Source organism: Platalea leucorodia (genome assembly GCF_965183815.1).
Source record: "Platalea leucorodia genome assembly, chromosome: 14".
NCBI lineage: Eukaryota > Metazoa > Chordata > Aves > Pelecaniformes > Threskiornithidae > Platalea > Platalea leucorodia.
This window is the reverse complement of record NC_138836.1, coordinates 2,854,116-2,873,707: the sequence shown is the minus strand read 5'-3', so window position 1 is coordinate 2,873,707 and position 19,592 is coordinate 2,854,116. Positions and strand designations below refer to the sequence as shown.

General features: G+C 44.2%; 1 protein-coding gene across 1 annotated transcript in view; it reads right to left on the bottom strand.

Annotated features, from left to right (window-relative positions):
• Positions 1–2,423: 2,423 nt before the first annotated feature.
• Positions 2,424–19,592, bottom strand: part of CACNA1G (calcium voltage-gated channel subunit alpha1 G) — a gene marked incomplete at its 3' end in the record, with an annotated part of 148,389 nt that continues 131,220 nt past the window's right edge. The window contains exons 33-38 of the mRNA XM_082327130.1: positions 18,740–19,084; positions 16,295–16,435; positions 12,986–13,120; positions 9,754–9,943; positions 7,026–7,195; positions 2,424–3,278 (exon numbers count right to left, since the gene is read on the bottom strand). Coding sequence (XP_082183256.1) covers positions 2,424–3,278; positions 7,026–7,195; positions 9,754–9,943; positions 12,986–13,120; positions 16,295–16,435; positions 18,740–19,084 — 1,836 coding nt within the window. The remainder of the gene's footprint in view (positions 3,279–7,025; positions 7,196–9,753; positions 9,944–12,985; positions 13,121–16,294; positions 16,436–18,739; positions 19,085–19,592) is intronic.

Sequence of the window (19,592 nt, the reverse complement as noted above, 5' to 3'; positions counted from 1 at the left end):
ATGATTTCAAGCTAAAATGTTGCATGTTTTGGTTTTTTTTTTTGTAAGGAAGGAACTATGTGAGTAGTATCAGTCCAACTATGCAAACACACTCCTAATCATTAAGGAACCAGGGTCGGCAATTTTAGTGGCCTAGCATTTTCCCAAATTATTTAGTACATGTGAAAGGCAAAGCTAAGGCTCATTATGAGTGTAAAACCAAAAAAGGGATTAAGAATATTTCTCAGGCTTAATACACTGTAATTTTATTATTTCCTTAAATATGATCTGGGGGAAGAACTGATGAAAGGTTTGTTTGAAATCATTGCTTTAAACGGGCTTAACTCTGGATTTGGACTGGCATATCAAAGAGAGCGGTCTCCGTGTGGGCCCGTGTTGAAGGGGGAAAAATGTCCCAGGCAAGAATTAATCTAACTAACTGCAGTAAATACTACAGAATGTTAATCCTACTTCAAATACACTGATTGGCTGGCTTCCCGCTGAAAGCCCTGACATTTCTACAGGACATGTAAATCAATAGGGATTGTTTACGGAGCAAATGTCCTCAAGTGAAAATAAAGGAGCTTAAGACCTCACATGGGCTGTTAGGTATGAACAGCGTTTTCTTCTTGTATGTAGACTTGAAGCTAATGCAGATACATGTAGTCGTAACAGTCTAATCTCTAAATGGATAAAAGGCTGTGCATCAACAATTTGTAGTGATTTGAAAAGATCAGTACTTCTCAAAAAGTTACAAACTCCCAACTGACAGAATTAGCACAAATCCTCCTCTTGCTCGCGCTGGTTTAAAGACACCATCCAGCAAAGCCTTATCCACGTATGCAGTTTTAAACCTGTGACTATTCACACACTTCAAACCATGCCTGCAGAGTCTTATTTAGCCTACATCTTAACGGGATTTCGTGGAAGTTGAGTGAAGTTAATGTCTGGTTTCCATCAGTATTGTGACGAGCGGGGGGTGTCGAACTGGGCCGACCTCTCTTGATTTTCAGGCTGTGCTGTCCAGTTTCACAGATTGCTTTTTGCAGAGGGCGTTAGCACAGAAGTAAACAGTTAACTGCTGAGATGACTGACCTTAAGGACATGTTATAAAGTAAGGACATAAATTCCGTTTTTATCTACTTCTTACCATGATGTTGCTGTTTAAGGCTTTTGATAGATTGGAAATAAAATTACAGTCAGGGTCATGTAAATTAACTCCAGCAGTGAGAGCAAAAAATATGACTTTCTAAACTGAAGATCAACAGTCATGTCAGTACCTACAGACTTTCTTACATGTATTCTGTAAAATAACTTGCAGTAGGCCTCGATTCTGTCAAACACATAAGCATATGATTTTAATTTTCAAGAATTACTTAAATACGATCAACCTCAAGGCAGTTTAAGCAAGAGCTTAACTTTAAACCTGTGGTTAAGCCCACTGCTGTGTCATGTCTGCGCTGAATTCACCCACTGCAGATCTTAAACGTGGCCTTGCTCTCCTTTTCGCACGGGTGCAGAAAGGAGGAGCTCCGCTGCAAACGGCGGGCTTTCAGGGGTGTGAAACTCAGCAAAAGAAAGCATTTGTCTCGGAGACACTGGAAAAACATCTCAGAAGGGACCACAGGCTTTTCTTGCCTGTTTCCTAGGCACGTATGAAAATTATCCATTGACATGATTTTGTGAGTCACCAGTGGATGATCTGAAATATCCTTTCGTAATTCAGTATTGTGTACAGTTAAATGGCTCTACGTTCACCATCTCCAGACATCTATCCCATCTTGTACCTTCCTGGGTTGTGCACCTGCTTTTACTCTGGATGTCGATTTTATGCAAGATTGGAATATTATTTTGTTATAAAACTGCCACTGCATTTCTATACTACCCAAACAATCTTTTTTCCCAGAATATCATTGAAATCCAAGGGGAAAAATAAATTACATTAAATAATCCTTATTTACTGCTGACTGTGGGATACATTTCCTCTGTAATGCACTAATTGGCTACATTTTGTGCTTTGCAAAACAAAATGAAACCCAAACAAAACAAAACAAAAAAAGAGAAGGGATTAAATATATATTTTTTAGGTTAAAATATTCATAAAAACCAACTTTATCTCAGAAATATTCTGAGATACATAAAATAGAAGAAAATTAAACGAGTCTTTAGTCACAAAATGTACTACATCCCGCAATACTAGATTCAATTAATTTAATAAAATATAATATACATATAGATTCTGCACATTGTATTGCTTTTACCTAAGCAGAACATACGCTTAAGTAAGCGTGATATAGGTTAACCACTCTTTTAACCAGCTGGTTCTTTAATCTTTCTTTGGAAATTTTTTACCCAGTGCCGTTTTGGAATACAGAGTTTTTTAATTTTTTTTTTTTTCTATTACATGAAAGGAAGAAAACATTTGGCACCAACAGAAAAGTAACTCAGGGGTCCGTTTCCGTTTGATCAAAGGAAAAGCTAGGAAGTGTCAACAAGTCTTTCTTTGGGGTAGGAGATGTTGACATACTGTCTGGAAGCAATGAATCCCCTATATCCATCGAATCCTTGGACTCACAAGATGGAGCACGCCGCCTCAAGCAAATGTCTCCACTGGCAGGTGAGATGCTGTGAGGTCCTCTAGGTAGTAAACTCTGTCCATCGGGTGGATCTATAGATATACATGGAGGGCTCAGTTTTTTCTTCTGCCGTGTTCCTTGCAAGCCTTCCATTTCACTTACCACCTGACTTATGAAGCCAGAGGAGCTAGACGTGGAATGGTGCTGAGGGCTGTTTTCCATTGAACAAATTTCTATTGAATGTCTCCTTTGATCATCTAACCAAGAGGGCGGTTTTTTTAGAAGACCCTGGGTGTCTACACTGTGGTATTTCTTCAGGTCCTTCAACGTAACGTTGCCAGTATTGCCTATGTTCCTCTTAGGAGTGAGAGGCTGAACCTCTGAACAGGCACTCGAGGCTGTACAAGTTTCTGAAGTGAAAGGCTCCGAGGAGCTGTTTATTTCAGATACTTCTTGGTCCACTGGATCTCCAGGCGTCTCCTGATACGAGTCTGCACAAGCACACGACGCTGGTGCCTGCTTTGAAATATTATACTGATTGTGGGAAAGCCGCTGCGTATGAACGCTTGCCCGGCTCCATGCAGCCAACTCTTGCGCTTCTGAGGGCGTCAGAGCCACTGATGACTCCTCCTTGGGCACAGCGGGGACATTTGGGTCAGAGAGTTCACTCACCTCGGTGTGGAGATTCTCCTTGCTATCCAAAGAGTCGTTCCTTATAGCCATCTGTATCGGAGCGCAAAGGGATCGGGGAGGCGGGGAGTTGCCAGATGAGAGAGACAGACCAAACAAAGGTTAGTACAAGCAAGGCACAGCGTTTGCAGGGCACTCAACTCTGCCGAGATACCTCAGCATAGACCCACTGACTCCTGTAACGACCTGTGTTGGGGGTTCTGGCAATTCCCATGATTCAGAGATCTGTGGGTTTGGCCCTGTGTGACAGCAGAATTTGGCCCTTCATTCTTTGTAAATGGTTGAGCTTTAACTTTCTCCTCGAAGGATGGAGGGCTGCAAAACCAGAATGCCCCCACCCAAACTTAGACATATTCTTGTTACGCAAAGGATGAGGGTCTACAGCAAAGCCCTTTGTAATTTTAGCAGCCCAGGTACGAGTGGGAGAGGGAAGATGTGCAAGCGAGCCTGTGTATTCCCTTCTCTAGCTCAGGTGATGCTGAGGGCATGGCGCAGGATCCCCAGAGCAACCAGCTCTGCGCCAGCATCAGGGCAACAGCCTGTCCCTGGCTTTGGTCCCCAGGCTGGAGCCACGACTCTGCACCATCCTACGGCAGGGGAGCTGGAAAAGCTGGAGTCCAAAGCTGGACTAATAATAATAATAATAATAATAATAATAATAATAATAATAATAATAATAATAATCTGTAATTATTTCAACTTATTCTGATGCTTGAGTTCAGGCTTCCTAAGGCACATTTTGCCTTGGCTGTCTTGAGCCGTATGCAGCATCAGTGCCTGCTGGCAGAGAGAACCTATGGCATGTTTTGAAGGCTTTGTCTTTTCACTACACTGCATCCCCTTGTCAAAAGGGTTTATAAATCAGCCACATTAACTGGCCCTTAAAGGCAGAGTCTCAGTTTGAGAAGACTTAAATGGTCTTAAAGATTAAAAACTTCACAGCGAAATTTGGAGGAAATGCGTACAGCTGGTCTCAGTCCTTTAGAGAAGTGTAAGGAGATGAAATTCCTCATACTAAGGAATGCTTTTGTGACGAATCGCCCCAAAATGATCTTAGAATTTATATAAAAATTGTCCCACAAGGATCGTTTGAGCCAAATGATCTCTATTCAGGCAAAGCTCTCATCAGCTGCAGTATGCACATGTGTGCGCGCAGAAACACGAGAGTCTATTGCTACATCTGCACATTGGGCTCCCTTTGTCGTCTGCGAGAGCTGAGAGAATATTTAATACGGCAAACAATTTTGTCCAATGCTGGTGAATCCTTTCTAGTTAAAATTTTACAGCATAATACTGGCAACTAACCACAGTCAAGAGCACAGCTAATTCTGGGCTCCTCAATGGCAACAGTTTTAGTGAGTGTTTGGGAGAAGAAATCACGTTCGTATCCTGAGATGAGACACAGACCACAAAAAAGTAGAATACTGAAGCAAAAAGTAATTGTCGTCATTATTTTTGCTTGTACACCAACCTGTGTTGCATACAACGACAGTATTAGTCACCACCAGCTCTTTCTTTCCCTAGGATACAGGCATCTTTGGTAGGTGTTAGTAGTAACCGTTTGTACAAATGTTTTACTGGTTTGTTTCAAAATAAAAGGACCCTCTGCCATCCCATTGGGGTGTAGACCTGTAGTAGTCACAGCTTGGTGTGGGCTACACCTTGGATACACAATCCTGGAACCAGAAAGTCAATACAGTTTTAATTTCAGGTAGAATTCCCCTGGAGAAACGCTTTTGTGCAGTGCGCTGCCAAGGAGCGTGTTCCTCGGCAGGGAATGTTCTCTCAAAGCATCGATCCACTCATCTTCATCTGCGAGTGCATCGCTAATTGTCAAACTTTCCGGAGTCTAAACTGCGCGTTACCATGGGGAGTGTGTTCGCTCCCCAGCGCTCTGGAGGGAAAGGAGGTTAAACACACAGGTTTTAATGATGGAGGAAAGTGCACGGACCAGGTATGTGGTGGACAAGATTTATCTATATGCAGATTTAGGAAAGGAGAGGGGACAAGGGGGAAGGGAAAGGAAAGAAAGAAAAGAAAGAAAAGAAAACAAATCAGAATTACATGCAATATAGGTAACAATAAGGAAAAATGGGTACTGCAAACCAAAATGCTTTGCTAGTTTGGGCTATTGTGATGTGTTAGTAACAAATTAGTGGTGGCAATAAAAGGAGGCAAGCAGAGAGCACTTGAGCAAGCAGGAGTGCCGGGGGTGTAAAGGGAATTTTGCCTCTTTAAGGACCAAGTGTCACAGCGTCTGGCCATCTAGATTGCAATCACCAGTAACAGCGATACTGCCCCGTTGCCAGGAACGCCCTTACTGCTCCCATTAGCCACACTGGGAGCTCCCTGCCGCTCGGGAGCATGCCCAAGGCAACACCGCACTACCTTCAGAGGGATCGGCCTGGTCCGTGGAGCACATCTGCTCGCTGTCCCAAAGCTTTTTTCTCTCTGAAATGTCACGCCAAGAGCATGCTCACGTCAGCGCATGAGCAGGGAGAGGAGGGAGGGGGATAAATTAACTTAAACATATGACAAGGTTTAGAAAAAGAAGCCTTCAAAGTTATGAACAAAATTGGGCTGAGGAAGATGGCTAACATGGTAATTTATTCTAGATAGATCAGTTGAAAAGGATGGGTCTGTTATTCATTAGAAAGCAAGAGAGAGTGGTTACGAACTGGAATCATGACATCAATTAGTTTCCCCATTAGCAGTGATTGGGGTAGCTGGCCAGCCCTGTGCAAACGAATACACGCTAGGAATTTCTTACGTCAATTTGGTATTACAGACTAACGTAATTGTTAACCTTGGTACTTCACATTCATTTTTAGAGCTTAATGAATCAACTGCCTAATTTGTCAATGTTGATTAAAAGATGAAAGAAATGGGAATATTTTCATGCAGAAAAGAAATTGCTTTTGAAAAAATAGAACTGATCTATTTTGTGTATATAAAATCAGGCATGAAACTACTGAAGAAAGCAGAGTTTGAGAATCAGACATGCCTCTGGTCCTGGTCCAGCTGCACAGTGAAATATGCTTAAAAATGTGAGAGTGAAGCACTAGTTTACGTATTTTACTAAAAAAGATAAATTTAAAGTTATGCTTCCAATCAACCAGACTGGAATCGTTGATTAGATCTCTCAGATCTTTGGTTGAATCAGAATTTAAATCAATGCCAGGCAAAACCCAGAGATAAAACCCGCTGCAAAATAAAATGTGTTCTGTTTTGCATATACTCAAACTTTTCAAAAGCACACAGGAGATTCAAAAGGATCTTAATTTTCAGTTCTGACTGTAAAAAGAGTATGCTTTCCATGTTGGTTTTGCATATGAGATATCCAGCTTCCTTTAAACAGTATTCCCCTTTCGAGAAGCCAGAAGAGCCAGAGGAGGGGTGACCTGGGATGGATTCTGCAGTCCCTGTGTCCTTTCAAGCACTGAGAAAATCACAGCAGTTAAGAATTAGTTCCTTAACCCCAACGAGCCCCTGGGGAGCATTTGGCTGCATTTATGAAGAGGACTGAAAAAAATAAAGCGCTAACAATGTGGAGAACATTGAGGCATGTTGCCAAAGGAGATGATGCTCATCACGCACATTCTTTGGAGACTCCTGGATGGCTTTCTGATCAAAATCCATCAACCTTTTTGTTATTTCTTTACAAGAATTACAGTTCTCTGGAGGTTTCTCTGCGAATCCCTCCTTGAATTTAAAGCATGGTCAACCTGGAAACACGACAACATAAAACCTGAGCAGGTTCCTGATCATACGGCTGCTTACCTGCCTGCGGAGCAGCCGTTCAGCAGAAGGAGAGTGCACCTGCTGGGAAACCTGGGGCTTGCTCTCCCTCACCAAATGGTCATGAGCTCTTACGTGGTGAAAATGGTCTTTTGGAATTTGCAGGAGAGAGCTGGTGTCCGCCGGCTGCGACTGCACCGATGCCTTTGAACCTTGCAAGAGGGAGAAGGGACAGAAATGTGACATGTTCAGCTGGGGATTGCGTCCCGGTCTCAATGACCTTCCAGAGAAAACTGCTCCCTTGCACCTTGGACCAGACAGGCATGGCAAAAGCACTGAATTCAGCAACTGGCTGTCCATGATTGGGAAAAAACTCCCACCTACTAATAAATTATTCCAAAATTGTCTATTATTTCATTTTTCTTGGCATTTTCCCCTGATACAGCTGGGACTAGCTCCTGTTAAGAACAGAAGATTATGAACTAGAAGTTCATCTGGACTGGCAATTTCTACATCCCTGCTTTAGGGCCAATAACTTTGCAGGCAACCACACATCTTAGCACCGCAAGGATCTGACTTTGGAAGACTCTAGAAAAGGATGTCTCCGTACCTGAGACCGACTGCTGGGCCCTCAAAACCAGCATGCACATTGGAAATGAAGCACGAGGGAACGGCACCTGGCAGCTTTCAAGGCTAGTTTTACAAAGCATCCCAGGAGAAGGAAACACGTACTCTCCAGCCTCTTTCTGACCCTTTGTGGTTGCTGGCTACTTCTTCTGAAAGGTTTGAAACCCTGCATGCTCCCCCCACCACAGGCTCAACATTTTTCAAAACAATTCATTTAACCTGGACTGCATCCCAGAGAATCTCATTTGTCCTGGACTCTTTCCCAGAACAACAGCCCCATTACGAAGGAGTATTCAAACAAATACCTCCTGCAAGTGCCAGTGTTTCTGACAACAAAACCTTCCTCAGCTTGAAATATTATGGCCTAGTCGTGGTGATTTATTAGAGGCGCCTGGCACCTTTTGCTATCTTCACAGCACTTTATAATATTACAAACTGTAAACAGGTAGGGGTGACTTCCCCCACCCAGAAAAGCAGTGACATTGTAGGTGGAACAGGACAATGATGTATATGCCAAGACTTGGTCACCTTACCCACCTCTGAGCACTCTGGCCCGCTTAAGATGATTGGAATTTCACCAGCAGGAGAAAAACACAAAAGGTTTACTTGCTTAATATGGTTACGAATAAGACATCGGCTCTACCTTTCCCAAATACTTCTCCTACATCTCAGCACAACAGTTTTTCCTGTGGGTTTACAAGGGTGCAATGCCTGCGCCTGCCCAAGCCAGGGCTGTCAGATGGGGCTATTCAGTTCTCCAAGCTGGAAGTGCAATCTTGAAGAAAGAAGGGACTCAGAAATTACCCGCTTTTTGGTCAAGCTGACACAGTTTTTGTTCAAGACAGGACAAACGCATGCGAGTTAAAGGTCAAAAATGCAGCACTGGAAACCCCCTCTGTAGCAAATGGGATTCTTTTGTATGGTCAGGGATTGTAACTCCAAAGAACTTCTTGGCTGTTAGACAGAGCCATAAATTCTGGCTCCACTGAAGGTAATGGGAGTTTTGCTATTGACTTCAGTAGGATTTGACCAGGATTTTAGCTGCACCTTTTGCATTATGTGCAAACAGGTTCTTCAAAGGACAGCTCTTGACCTTGAAAATTTTGTATTATGGCAGTGATTTCTCACAACTCCAGATTCATCTTCCTCCGTTGTGTCCGCATTTTTTTTTTTCTGCTGTTCAACAGTCACTGTTCATCCAAATTCTTATTACTATGCAAATTTCAACATCTTTTTTCTAATCTGTTCAAATCTCCTACCATTCTGAACTGTGCTGAAATTATGTTCTGCTTAGAGGCTTTCAAATGACAATGCTTGTAAAAACTTCTCTGTCTTATCTGTGACAAATGTCTAAAATGATGGCATGTACAGAAGAATTAAAGACAGCTACATTCACTTACCAGCAGAAGGCAACCCCTAGCAGACAGAGTAAATGAAAGCACGTTGATAAGCACTGGGAGGCCGCTGCAAGTGCGGGTACCGAAGTGCAGGTAGAGAGAGAGCCCTCGGTATCTGCAACACGCTGTATCTAAGAATATCTCTGAATTTAGCTCTAAGGCGTATATCCCAGCCACGCACACTGGGAAGGACAATTCTACTCTCTCTCATTTTTCCATTCATCTCACACTGAGATCTCTCAATTCAGCACATTTATGTTCATTTTACAGGCATTTAGAGACACCATTTTCCCATCTTTCACAGATGTTCCCATATAGAGCTTCCAAAACCTGCTAGAATAGGTACTGCTGCAAAAAAAAACAGACATGAGGAAACATTTTCCTGCTAGGATTTTTGCTCTGGGGCCATAGCTAGCTCAGGTGAGACGGATGGAGCCCAGGCTGTACGGACCGTAACCTTTGGGGAACCAGGCAGAGGGACAAGCAGCGGTGAGCCGGGCCAACTGCTCGGTGTCACATTGCCACAAAGTTCAGAGAAAAGAGTTATCTTTAACAGCCTGGATTTTGTAAGTTGTGGAAGGTCTTTGCAAGTTGTGGAGGGCCTTTGCAAAGCCATTCCACAGGTCTGGCCACCAAGACCTCCCTGGAAACTGATGGCAATTTGCTGCCTCCTACTGAATAGCTCGGACAATCCCAGCTATTGCTATATTGGAAAATCCTGCTCTCGTCCCAGCTGACATGTGTACCTGACTGGGACTTGTGATGTGCCGGATTCCTGTCGCCCCGGGAGGCAGGGCAGGGGCTGGAGTACGGCGGCTGGAACATGTAGCTGTCGTTTGGCAAAGAGTGGGTGCGCCCCACCGAAGGCTTTCTCACGCTCAGCAAGTCCTTGCTGGGAGACAGGGTCAGCGTGTCGTCTTTGGAGCGGAGATCAGCCTACGGGGAAAAAAACAGTGAGGAAGGAAGACATCACGGGGTGGGAAGAGGAGAAGTGCCCAGAAACGCTAGCGACAGCCATTGCAATCAGTATGGCACGATGGGCATGCACATCGTCAGTGTGTACAAGTTGCACGAATGGATCTACCAGGAAGCTACACCCCTCCTTTTGTATTGTCAATAAATTGTCACACAGAATGAACCACAGAAACAGAGGAAGCAACGCTGTAGTAATAAACCATGACTATTTCAGGGATATGCAAAGAAGGCATCATGCCTCAAGGCCAGCAAAGGTCGCATGCTTTGCATAGCTTTGATCCTCTGCAATAACAGAACAGCTCTGTCTACGTGCCCTCATCAGCAAGTTGGACTTTTGCAAAGGTGAGTAGTTTCCTCTTCTAACAATCAAAAAAAAACCCAAATACAAAAACTAGTTTACAGAAAATATTCTATATTCTGGCTCCCAGCACAATTTTATTGGTTTTTCTTCTCACATAATGAATAACTAAACCCATTTTATTGAAATGGATATCTAAACCTACTGCTTCAGGGTTAAAGCCATTCTCTAATTAGAAGGGATCTAATGCAAGCGAGGGTTATTGTATATATGTTGACTGTGGAGTTTTTACAGCCAAAGAGTCTCTTGGAATGGGCAGCACCAGAGGCAATATCAAATGAGGTGGATTCAGGTCTGATTTCATAAGGCAATATCTCCAGCCCAGAAATGTTCTTGGGTGTTATTATGTTGGACAGTATTAGCAAAAACTGAAGCAAAGTCAAATTCCCTGGATATTTCTAATCAAAGAATTATTTCTTCTTTAAAAGGTCTCCATTGAAAAACACAGAAATAAGATGTGACACTGTAGTCTGATACAGTATATTGCTGATCATTTTTGGAAAACTTTAAATCTTATTTTCTGACAGCTCTTCCCTTCGCTCAGTGCATTACAGGTTTTCTGAAATCAACACTGAGATTTTTTTTTCCCAATTTTATCCTTCAATCATAAAACCAAAATTTCACTATGGCATTTTGTTTGCACAAGAAACATGATGAGATTAAAAGGAATTTACAAAAAGGAAAAAAAAAAAAAAGGAGGAAAAAAGAAGAAAAGAAAAAAAAGGAAGACCACTGTTGTAAATTTAATGAAGGAAACGGATCTGCACTGTCATGTTTCAGTCCTCAGGAACCTGCCGATTTGGATGTAGCCTGGATATAGCCTAGATAAGAGAGACTGGAGTCTCCTGATATAGCTCAGGGAAGGAGAGGGAAACCTGTGCTGGTAAAGCTGAGAGTTTGGGGAATCTCTCTGGTCCTCCCTGCCTTCCCCTTCCGAGCAGTATGTTTATGCTATTTAGCTTTCATATTATTCAGCTTAAAGCAAAAAAGATGGCCTGAAACCTGAGATTTCAAATTCAAAACCATTTGGATTTGAACATGAGAATTTGGATTCGACATCCTACCCAAGCCCAACTTTTAGTGAACCTTTAGGTTCATTGACAGGATCCAACACCACAGCGGGCTCGTTTCCCCTTTCTGGTCATCTCGGGGGAAATCTCATGAGTGAACTTCATGAAAACCATTTAAAATGGCTGCAAAATGATCTTCCGAGTCCAGCTCGCAAACAGAGCAGCGGGAGCACATGACTTTTTGGTTCACTGGTAGTTTTGAAAAACATGTTGGTTTGGCTTGACTGAAAATCAAATCTGAGTTTTCCATGAACCAAAAAAAAAAAATTCCAACCCAAATCTATTTTGAGTCAAACAAAACACACTGAGATTTTTTTCAACTAAAGCTGTGTCTAAATGCAGTAGAAAAAAATATTGCATTTAGAAAAGATTTCAATGAAAGCTTGCAGTTTTTCAGAAGTTTGGGAAATTGTTTTGGCCAAAACACTTTGTTGGTATTGACACAAATACACAAAATGCTTTGTTCAACCCGGTTCTGGGGGTTTTTTTGGACAAAACCCATCTCTCTTGGCTATACCCTTGGGACTTCGCTGTGCTGTCACACAGGTTTGTCTAATCTGATTCAAAGCTAGAAGGGCTCTCTCCTCAGGGCAGCGCTCCAGACCGACTGATTTTGAAACAAAATGTCCCATACAAAATGTTAAACGGAGTTTACAAAATCTTTTGCACGTGATGCCATGAAGCATGATGGGAAATATTGTCACGGTTTAAGAGGTGTTTCCCAAATAAGTGCTAATTAGGATGACAATCGACTAGAATGGCAGAAAATCTATCAACAACACAAACATCCAAAGGCAGGTACATGAACAACAACAAAGAAAACAAGAATGATCCAAAAATGTTGGAAGAGGAGTTATGTCTGTTGTACAGCAGAAAAAAAGCACTTGACCGCTACACAGCTAAAAATGTCTAATGTTTCAAAGAGGAGATGGTTAAGGCAGGGTTCAAAATACTGGTTATTTCATTCAAAAAGACAGAAAATAGTCCAAACTTTTTTTTTTTTTTTCTTCCCATTGGGACGGCTGCTAGTAAGAATTCACAAAACAAGCAGCATCTCGGAGAGATCCCCATCTGATATTTGTAAAATAAACAGTCTGGCACCAATCATGCAAAAAGCCTTGTGGTGCCTGTGTTCATAAAGACAAAAATCCGTTACAAACCAAAGGCTGTAGATGACCCTCGGCAGAGGACACATGAGTCATTAGCTCACGGGTGTCTCTTCCACGCAGCATCGCTGATTTGTTTCAGATGGGGAGGAAATTTCAACCTTGACGCTTTCCAAAGCATTTTTTTTTTACTATTTGTTTTACTTGTAGAAAACACACTGTTTTTACATAAGACACCAAAGGAAAAATAGAAATAAATACTTGTTCCTCTCAAGGAGCCAAGTTGGTGGACAAGAGTGGTAACAGCCCAGGACCTAATGGCATTAAGGACAACGTCCTGTTCAGGGGAAAGGTTGGTGCTAGTTGGAAATGGGCTTGAACTGAAAATGCCATTAGGCAGGTGTGGCGAGGTGGAAGCAGTATTTCGAACCCTGTAAACATCAGACTATACAGCGACCAGTGTATGTACATTGCTTTCCAGAGCATTAAGTAAGTGTGTGTTAGTATCATCAGGAAAAGAGTCATCCGTCAGAGCTAAGGACCAGGACTTTTCAGAGAGAATATCTGACGTCAGAGACAGAGCCTCCATCTCAGCTAGAGGGATCTAAAGGGAGAGATGATCAAGCATAAGAAACCAGGACACAAATCTTTAGGAAAAGAAAAAAAAAAATATCATAATCTAAATACTTCTAGACACTAAAGCAATATCCCCCCAGTGGGAGATGCTACATCATGCACATTGTTACTGGGGACAGAACGTTAAAGAGATGAAATATAACAAAGAAATGAAAAAAAAAGAGCGGGACATTCGTACTTAATGCTTACCAGTGAGCTGGGAGGGAGTTTAAAATCATACACTAATGCTAGCATTGTATTTTGCTGTTCTCCTGTCTAGATGAAGAAGCAAAAGTAACATTACTTTCATACTAGAGATATTTATCCTCTTGGCTATGATCAAATACAAGAGGCTTCAAGATCTTCTGACTTCTCTGAAGCTGTTCCTACACAATAACCATGCTGTTTTCTTGGCCTCTAAACTAATTCGGTTGAGTCCCCAAAGATTCCCCAACACCAAAATCATTTTGCAGGTGGGGTACGGAGCGTGCCTCTCCTTGCGCTCCGGGGAGGCTACGGGGACCTCCCCTTCCCCGAGAGGCAGGTGGGACTACCATTAACTTCCTAATGGCTAATTGGGGATGGGGAGAAACTTAAGGCTTGATTCAAAATCTGCAAAGGCCAGCGAGTGCCTTCTGGGTGACTTCAGTGGGTTTTGGCCTGCTAAAGAGCCTCCAGTGCCTGGGTAAGCACCAAAAACTGTCCTACTAGAAGAACCGCCCGCGTCTTCCAGCCCCCAAATGCCACCCCAGCCCCGGCCCCCAACAGCCTCCTCCGACCCTGAGCAAACCCGAGCTGGGAATAGGTGCCGCACTGCACGAACGCATCCCCGCTGGAGGCATTCAAGTAATTGATAAAAACCTGTATCAAAATATTGATGAAGCTCTCTCCCTAGACACAGAGCTCTCTTTATAAGAAATGTGAAATGTCACTTCAGGTTTTGGATAGAAAAGGGAAAAAGCTGACTGCAGCATCTCCCCTGGAGCAGCATCCCTGCTGCCCGGCACCGCGAGGAGGGATGCTTGCCCTGCCGTGCAGGCTCAGCCCTCCCCAGATCCCCGCCTCGGGTACGTGTCTGAAGCTGGTGCCCGCGGCGGTGGGAGAGCGGCACTGGGGACAGCATTCCCGCGGGCAGCCCACAGACCGGGCTCGCTCTTGCAGGGGCCTCCTGGTCTGGACAAGTCCCAGGTGCTTCCTTTTCGTTTCTCACTGCATTTTTTTTTCCTATCCTCTATGCTTGAAAAGTCTTTCAACAGCAACATATCTTCCAAGAGAAACCACAGAGGCCCAGATCTGTTGCACTTCAGTTGTCAGAGGGCTGGATTTTCTCACTCTTAGAAATGGCATCGGTGGGGCGAAATAAACCCCGTGATGAGTGACCCTCGAGAGGCTCAAAACTTCAGCTGAGATAAGGAAGAGGGTCGGGCTCCTCTCATCTAACCTTGGGTTTGATATCTCCCCTAACACAGTCGTCTGCTGGCAATGGATGAGAGAGACGCTTTGGAGGAGCTCCTGATTTCATACCGGGCTCCCCAAAAAAGCATCGCTGCCAACGCGAGGCCGGTGATCCCTAAGGGGGGCGGATTCAAGGCACCGACTGGAGCCCAAGCACATGGGGAGAGGCTGTGCTGGAGCATGGTGGGCACCAGCAGCTCCTGCCTGATAGAGCTGCTCCGCTGGGAGCTGCTATTAATCAGGTTGCTTTCAGCAAGTCCCAGCGCTGCTCTGAATTCCTGACTTGCCTGAGAACATGACAAATGGTGTGAACAGAAAAGCCAAAATGTAAACAAAACATCACCGCCCCTCAGCCTCCCCTCTCCCGAAATTGAGTTTGAAGCCATCAAAACATTTTGTTGGAAACATTCAACTGATTTATACAGGTTTTAATTACAGAGGGAAAAAAATAGCTTAAATTTTAAAAGAAAAAGCCATTGCAAACTGGAATGCTATATTTTTTCATTAAAAGAATGTCAAAACAAACCCATTTTTTTGCTGCAGCAGCACTTTCTGGTGAAAAATGTTGTGACCAAAAATTTCCAACCAGCTCTCGCCGAGTTTCATACTGACCCTCTGCCTTCCCCGCCAAAGCTACCGTCTCTACTCCTCCGGCCACTCTCAGAGGCAACCACTTCCTACAGCTTAATAGACCTCAATCTGGAAAGTGAGACGCAGCAATCGGAGGGAGACATGTTAGCCCGCTAGATAAAGACCTGCAGTAGGATTTCATTTTACCTAAGCTTCTTCCTTTCCTCTAATGAACCACCGAGTTGGATAATTTAGAGTGTCAGTGAGCTCATAAATAAGCACACTGATTTAACAAGAAAACTTCTGCTATTTTTAGCCAGAAAGGGAAAAAAAAAATAGATCAAGAAATACGGAATTTTGCTCAATTCCAACTGCAGGAAAAAATAGGTATGCTTGAATTATTATTATGGTCACTGCTGTGATTTAGGGAAAATATTTGCTCTACAGAATAACACGCTTGAGAAAGTAGGTATTTTATTCTAAGAAGTAAATGAACTAATTTTAAACAAGTATTACAGCCCTCGTTCGAGAAAGCACTGGAGCACACGATTACTTAAGTACATCATTAAGGGCTGCCTTGCCTTCTAAATTCAGTTTAGATCAGAGATGAGGATCTAGTTTACAATGACCCACTTGCAAGAAGCCTCTTTAGGAAAATCATTCGAAACTGGATTTTCATGCAGTGTAAGTAGGCACAAAACGCAGAGATCATTTTATGATCCCCAGCAGCTCAGGCTCCGCTCTGCCAAAACCTCGCACCCTACTCCAGGCTCCGCAGATGTCTCCTGACATCGCCACGCAGCCCTGGTTGGGAGCAAGAAGCCAAATACAGGAACCCCACTGAAGGATGAAGACGGCATTTTGTACATTTTTCCCTACAACGCTCGTGAACAGTAAATCCCAATGAAAAACTTCTTACTGTGTTGAAGAGGGAAACTCAGAGCCTGTACTTTTCCTCTTGCATTGATATACAACACCATAAACCAAGATATTATCTCAACTCTCACAGAAAAAGCCAAAATGATTTATGCTTCAAAATCCCTGTGACTACATCACATAAAGAACTTTAACTCTCTATTAAAGGTCTCAGTCAAATCAAGTTTGGATGGAGACTTTGCAGGAAATTAGGAATATTAACCTGGTTCTCAGAGTTGTAATATTCGGGAGCTGGGAGGGCATAATGATGGCACACAGAGCCTGACAGGTTGTCCATCAGCTTCAGCTCTCCTTCCAGAGATTCCTGGATCAGCAGTGATATGGTATCAAACAAGTGCCTTTCCTAGGAGGGGTGGCGTATAGCATGCAGAAGGAGAGAGCAAGCCAAAAAGAGAGCGAGAGAAAGCGAGGGACAGAGACAGAGAGAAAAAACGGACAGTGTATAAAACCCAACAAACAACAGGGTAAAAAAAAACAGAATAGAGGGGGGGGGAGACGGAAACGTTCAGGGAGAATAGCAGTAACAGAAACGACGGGACGGGAGAGGTGAGGCAGGAGAGGAGAGAGAACAGTGCAGTAATATCACGGTGAGCAGTGACAGCTTTCTCAGACATTACTAGAGACGGGACTGACGCCGGCTGCCCCGGGATCGTGGCTGCTCCCGCTCAGGGCCCTCCTCGGGGACAATTCTCGCTCTCAGCAAACACGACCGGTTCCTCCTGGGATCTGAGCTGTGTAATGGGGCCGGTATAGCAGCATCTGGATACTTGGTGCTGGGAGCTTCTACAGGACCCTACTGCTGTAAGGTTTCTATACCCACTGTCCACGTTTTTGAGCAAGACCTAATATTTGACACCTAAATCCATATCCAGAGGTCACATAAATTAAAATAACCTGACTTGAAGAGACGCTGAGCGTCCTGTCCATAAAAGCTGCAGACGCCCAGGATGGACACACGTCAGGTCACTAATTCACGTGCCAGACATGGGTTGAGGTGCCTCTGTTGGCCTGGCCAACTTCAAACCAGCTGGCCACAGCACAGACAACGGGAGGTTATACAGAGCAGGGTCTGGCTTTCGCAGGCAGCATGGGAGCAATTTAAGGGTTGCACCTTTCACGTAGGGAACGCCTACTACATACAATGAAATGAGGACCGTCGTTACAGTCAAACAGCACACAGTGCAAAAATCCTGGGGAACAGGCAAGCAAAAGAGCATGCTGACCACTTGTCCTTGCAGGGTCATGTCCTGGGAGTTGTATTCCTCTGCTATCGTGCTCAAGCATCAGATTTTTCCTGAAGATTTTGGCTGGGAGAATAAATAGTCAGAATAAAATCTCCCAGAGGTTTTTGAGGCTTCTGTTTGAGTGAAAGAGCAAGAAACACACTCTGGAGATTATGACTAGAATAAGCCCTTGGCAAAGCCACCTTCAGAGAGGGCAGGTTTAAGAGACTGAAGAGCTGAGGGTATCCTTCCCACTGATTTGTCTTGCAGTTTCTCTCTTTGCCACTGTGAGGACTGGTGCAGGACAACAGCGCTGAGGACAGCTTGCCAGTACTCTGCTTAACATGTACAACAACAGTTGGGACATGTTGTTTCTTCCTAGAGGACGTAATGAGTCTGGATTTCCCCATATTGCCCTGAACTCCTTTTTCCTGTGCCAAAGAGCAGCTTTGGACTCCATCTCAGACATCAGTGACTCCTAATGGCACCAGAAATTTCCAGTAGCTTAAGAACTGAAACAAAGCTTAAGCAGGGATTTACTCTTTTCCACCCTTGGACTAAAGATCATAAATGAGTTTTTCATGCATTAGAATACTCATTAGTCCAGCCCAGGCAGAAGCCAAGACATGCTGTTGTGAAATCGTGATGTAAGAAAAGCTAGCGAGGTCTGTGTGGAGTTTAACCCAATTTGCCATCAGCTAAGACTAAAAAAAAAGGCTGGACCATTTTTCTTGTATAATTCCAGTTCAGTTCCCTCCCAAAGGACCTGCCTGGGCCTTGACCTCACCTCCCTCATCCAGCAATCGTGCTTTAGAGAGACTCGTCGCAGCTCGTAGCAGCGACCACATTGCAGCCCTGCTCCGGCCCCGCTCCTGCCGGTGGGAGTTTTGCCACCGGTTCTGGTGAGCTCAGGTTTGAGTCCCCTCTGGTTTGTTCTGTTGTTAAAATAATCTTTTCTTACAAGCTTGATTGTGGGGATGGATTTTAAATTGAGGTTACATAAAACAAATTTAATACTTAAGCAAAGATTAGCCAAGTTTTATTTCTCTTTTATGTTGTGATTCATGGTATGCATTAGAAAAGCAAACACGTTATGCTTTTTGCTATCACAAAGGACCTAGCCCAAACTCTGGATTAGAGTAAATTTGGAGTTAGCTCTGAACTAGGTGGCTTGGGCACATATCCAGAACAAATTGCAAAGCTCTCTACCTCCGAACAGATGCGTCAAGGTGGTCTGGAGAGCTGCCTAGGGTCTTTGCCCTGGAGCATTGGTTCCCACACCACGCAACAGTCAGTCAGCAGACAGCGAGGAATACAAGCCCTGGACGTACGGTACACCCACTCCTTCATTACCGACTCGTGCATGTCTGCCCCTAGCAAATATGCAGGTCAAGCCCTCTTCACCCTCCAACCGAGATTCTCACCGTAGGGTAAACTAATGAGAGCTGAGAATCCACCTTGATTTGCATGGGACTGGTATATCCTCGGGGGCTCCCGGGTCTCTCTCCACCAGCGCTGCCTGTCCATGCAAAGATGTCCGAGGGGCTGTGTTGGCCAGGAGTGATTGTCTTCATTTCCATCTCCAGTTCTGCTTCGAGCTCTGCCTCCTCCTTAGCCTCCTTATTGCTCTCCTCCAAGTGCTTCATGAGCACGGCGATCACCACGTTCACCAGGACAAACTGGGCCGTCAGCACGAAGGAAACGAAGTAGATGGGTGAAATGACGGTGTTGTAACAGGTGGACTCCTGGTCGCAGTCTCGCAGCGTGTCCTGGAAACAGGGGGGAAATGATGGAGGGATGTGAAGAGGTTCCAACACGGACCTCGGCCTGCCGTCTGGTCATCTGGCTGCAATGGGTTCTCCGTTCATGAAGAAAACCGAGAAGACTGGCCAAATTTCATGTCTAGAATGGCAAAATGCTTGCCAGTAAAACCTTACGTTTCGGCGTTAGTCACCACAAGCAGGCTCAGAGGAAATGGCCCCTGCTGCTCCTAAAGGAAAGGCTGTTTTACCGGGTTAGAGACCAAATACACAGGAGTGTGGCAGATGGATCCAGGGCAAGGCAGGGGGCAGCTACAACCCGCCAGCTATCCCACAGCAGCTGGGCTGGCAGACACTCTTTCCTCAAGTTCACACCCTCTCATTAAGACTTTGGCCACCTAACACTCACCATGGGCTACAAACGGACAAAGAAACAATTCCTTGGGACTAGCTAGCACCCTGTGTATTCAGAGACCAGATTTCTTCACAATAGCGTGCTTTTATGGCTGTCCCTTAA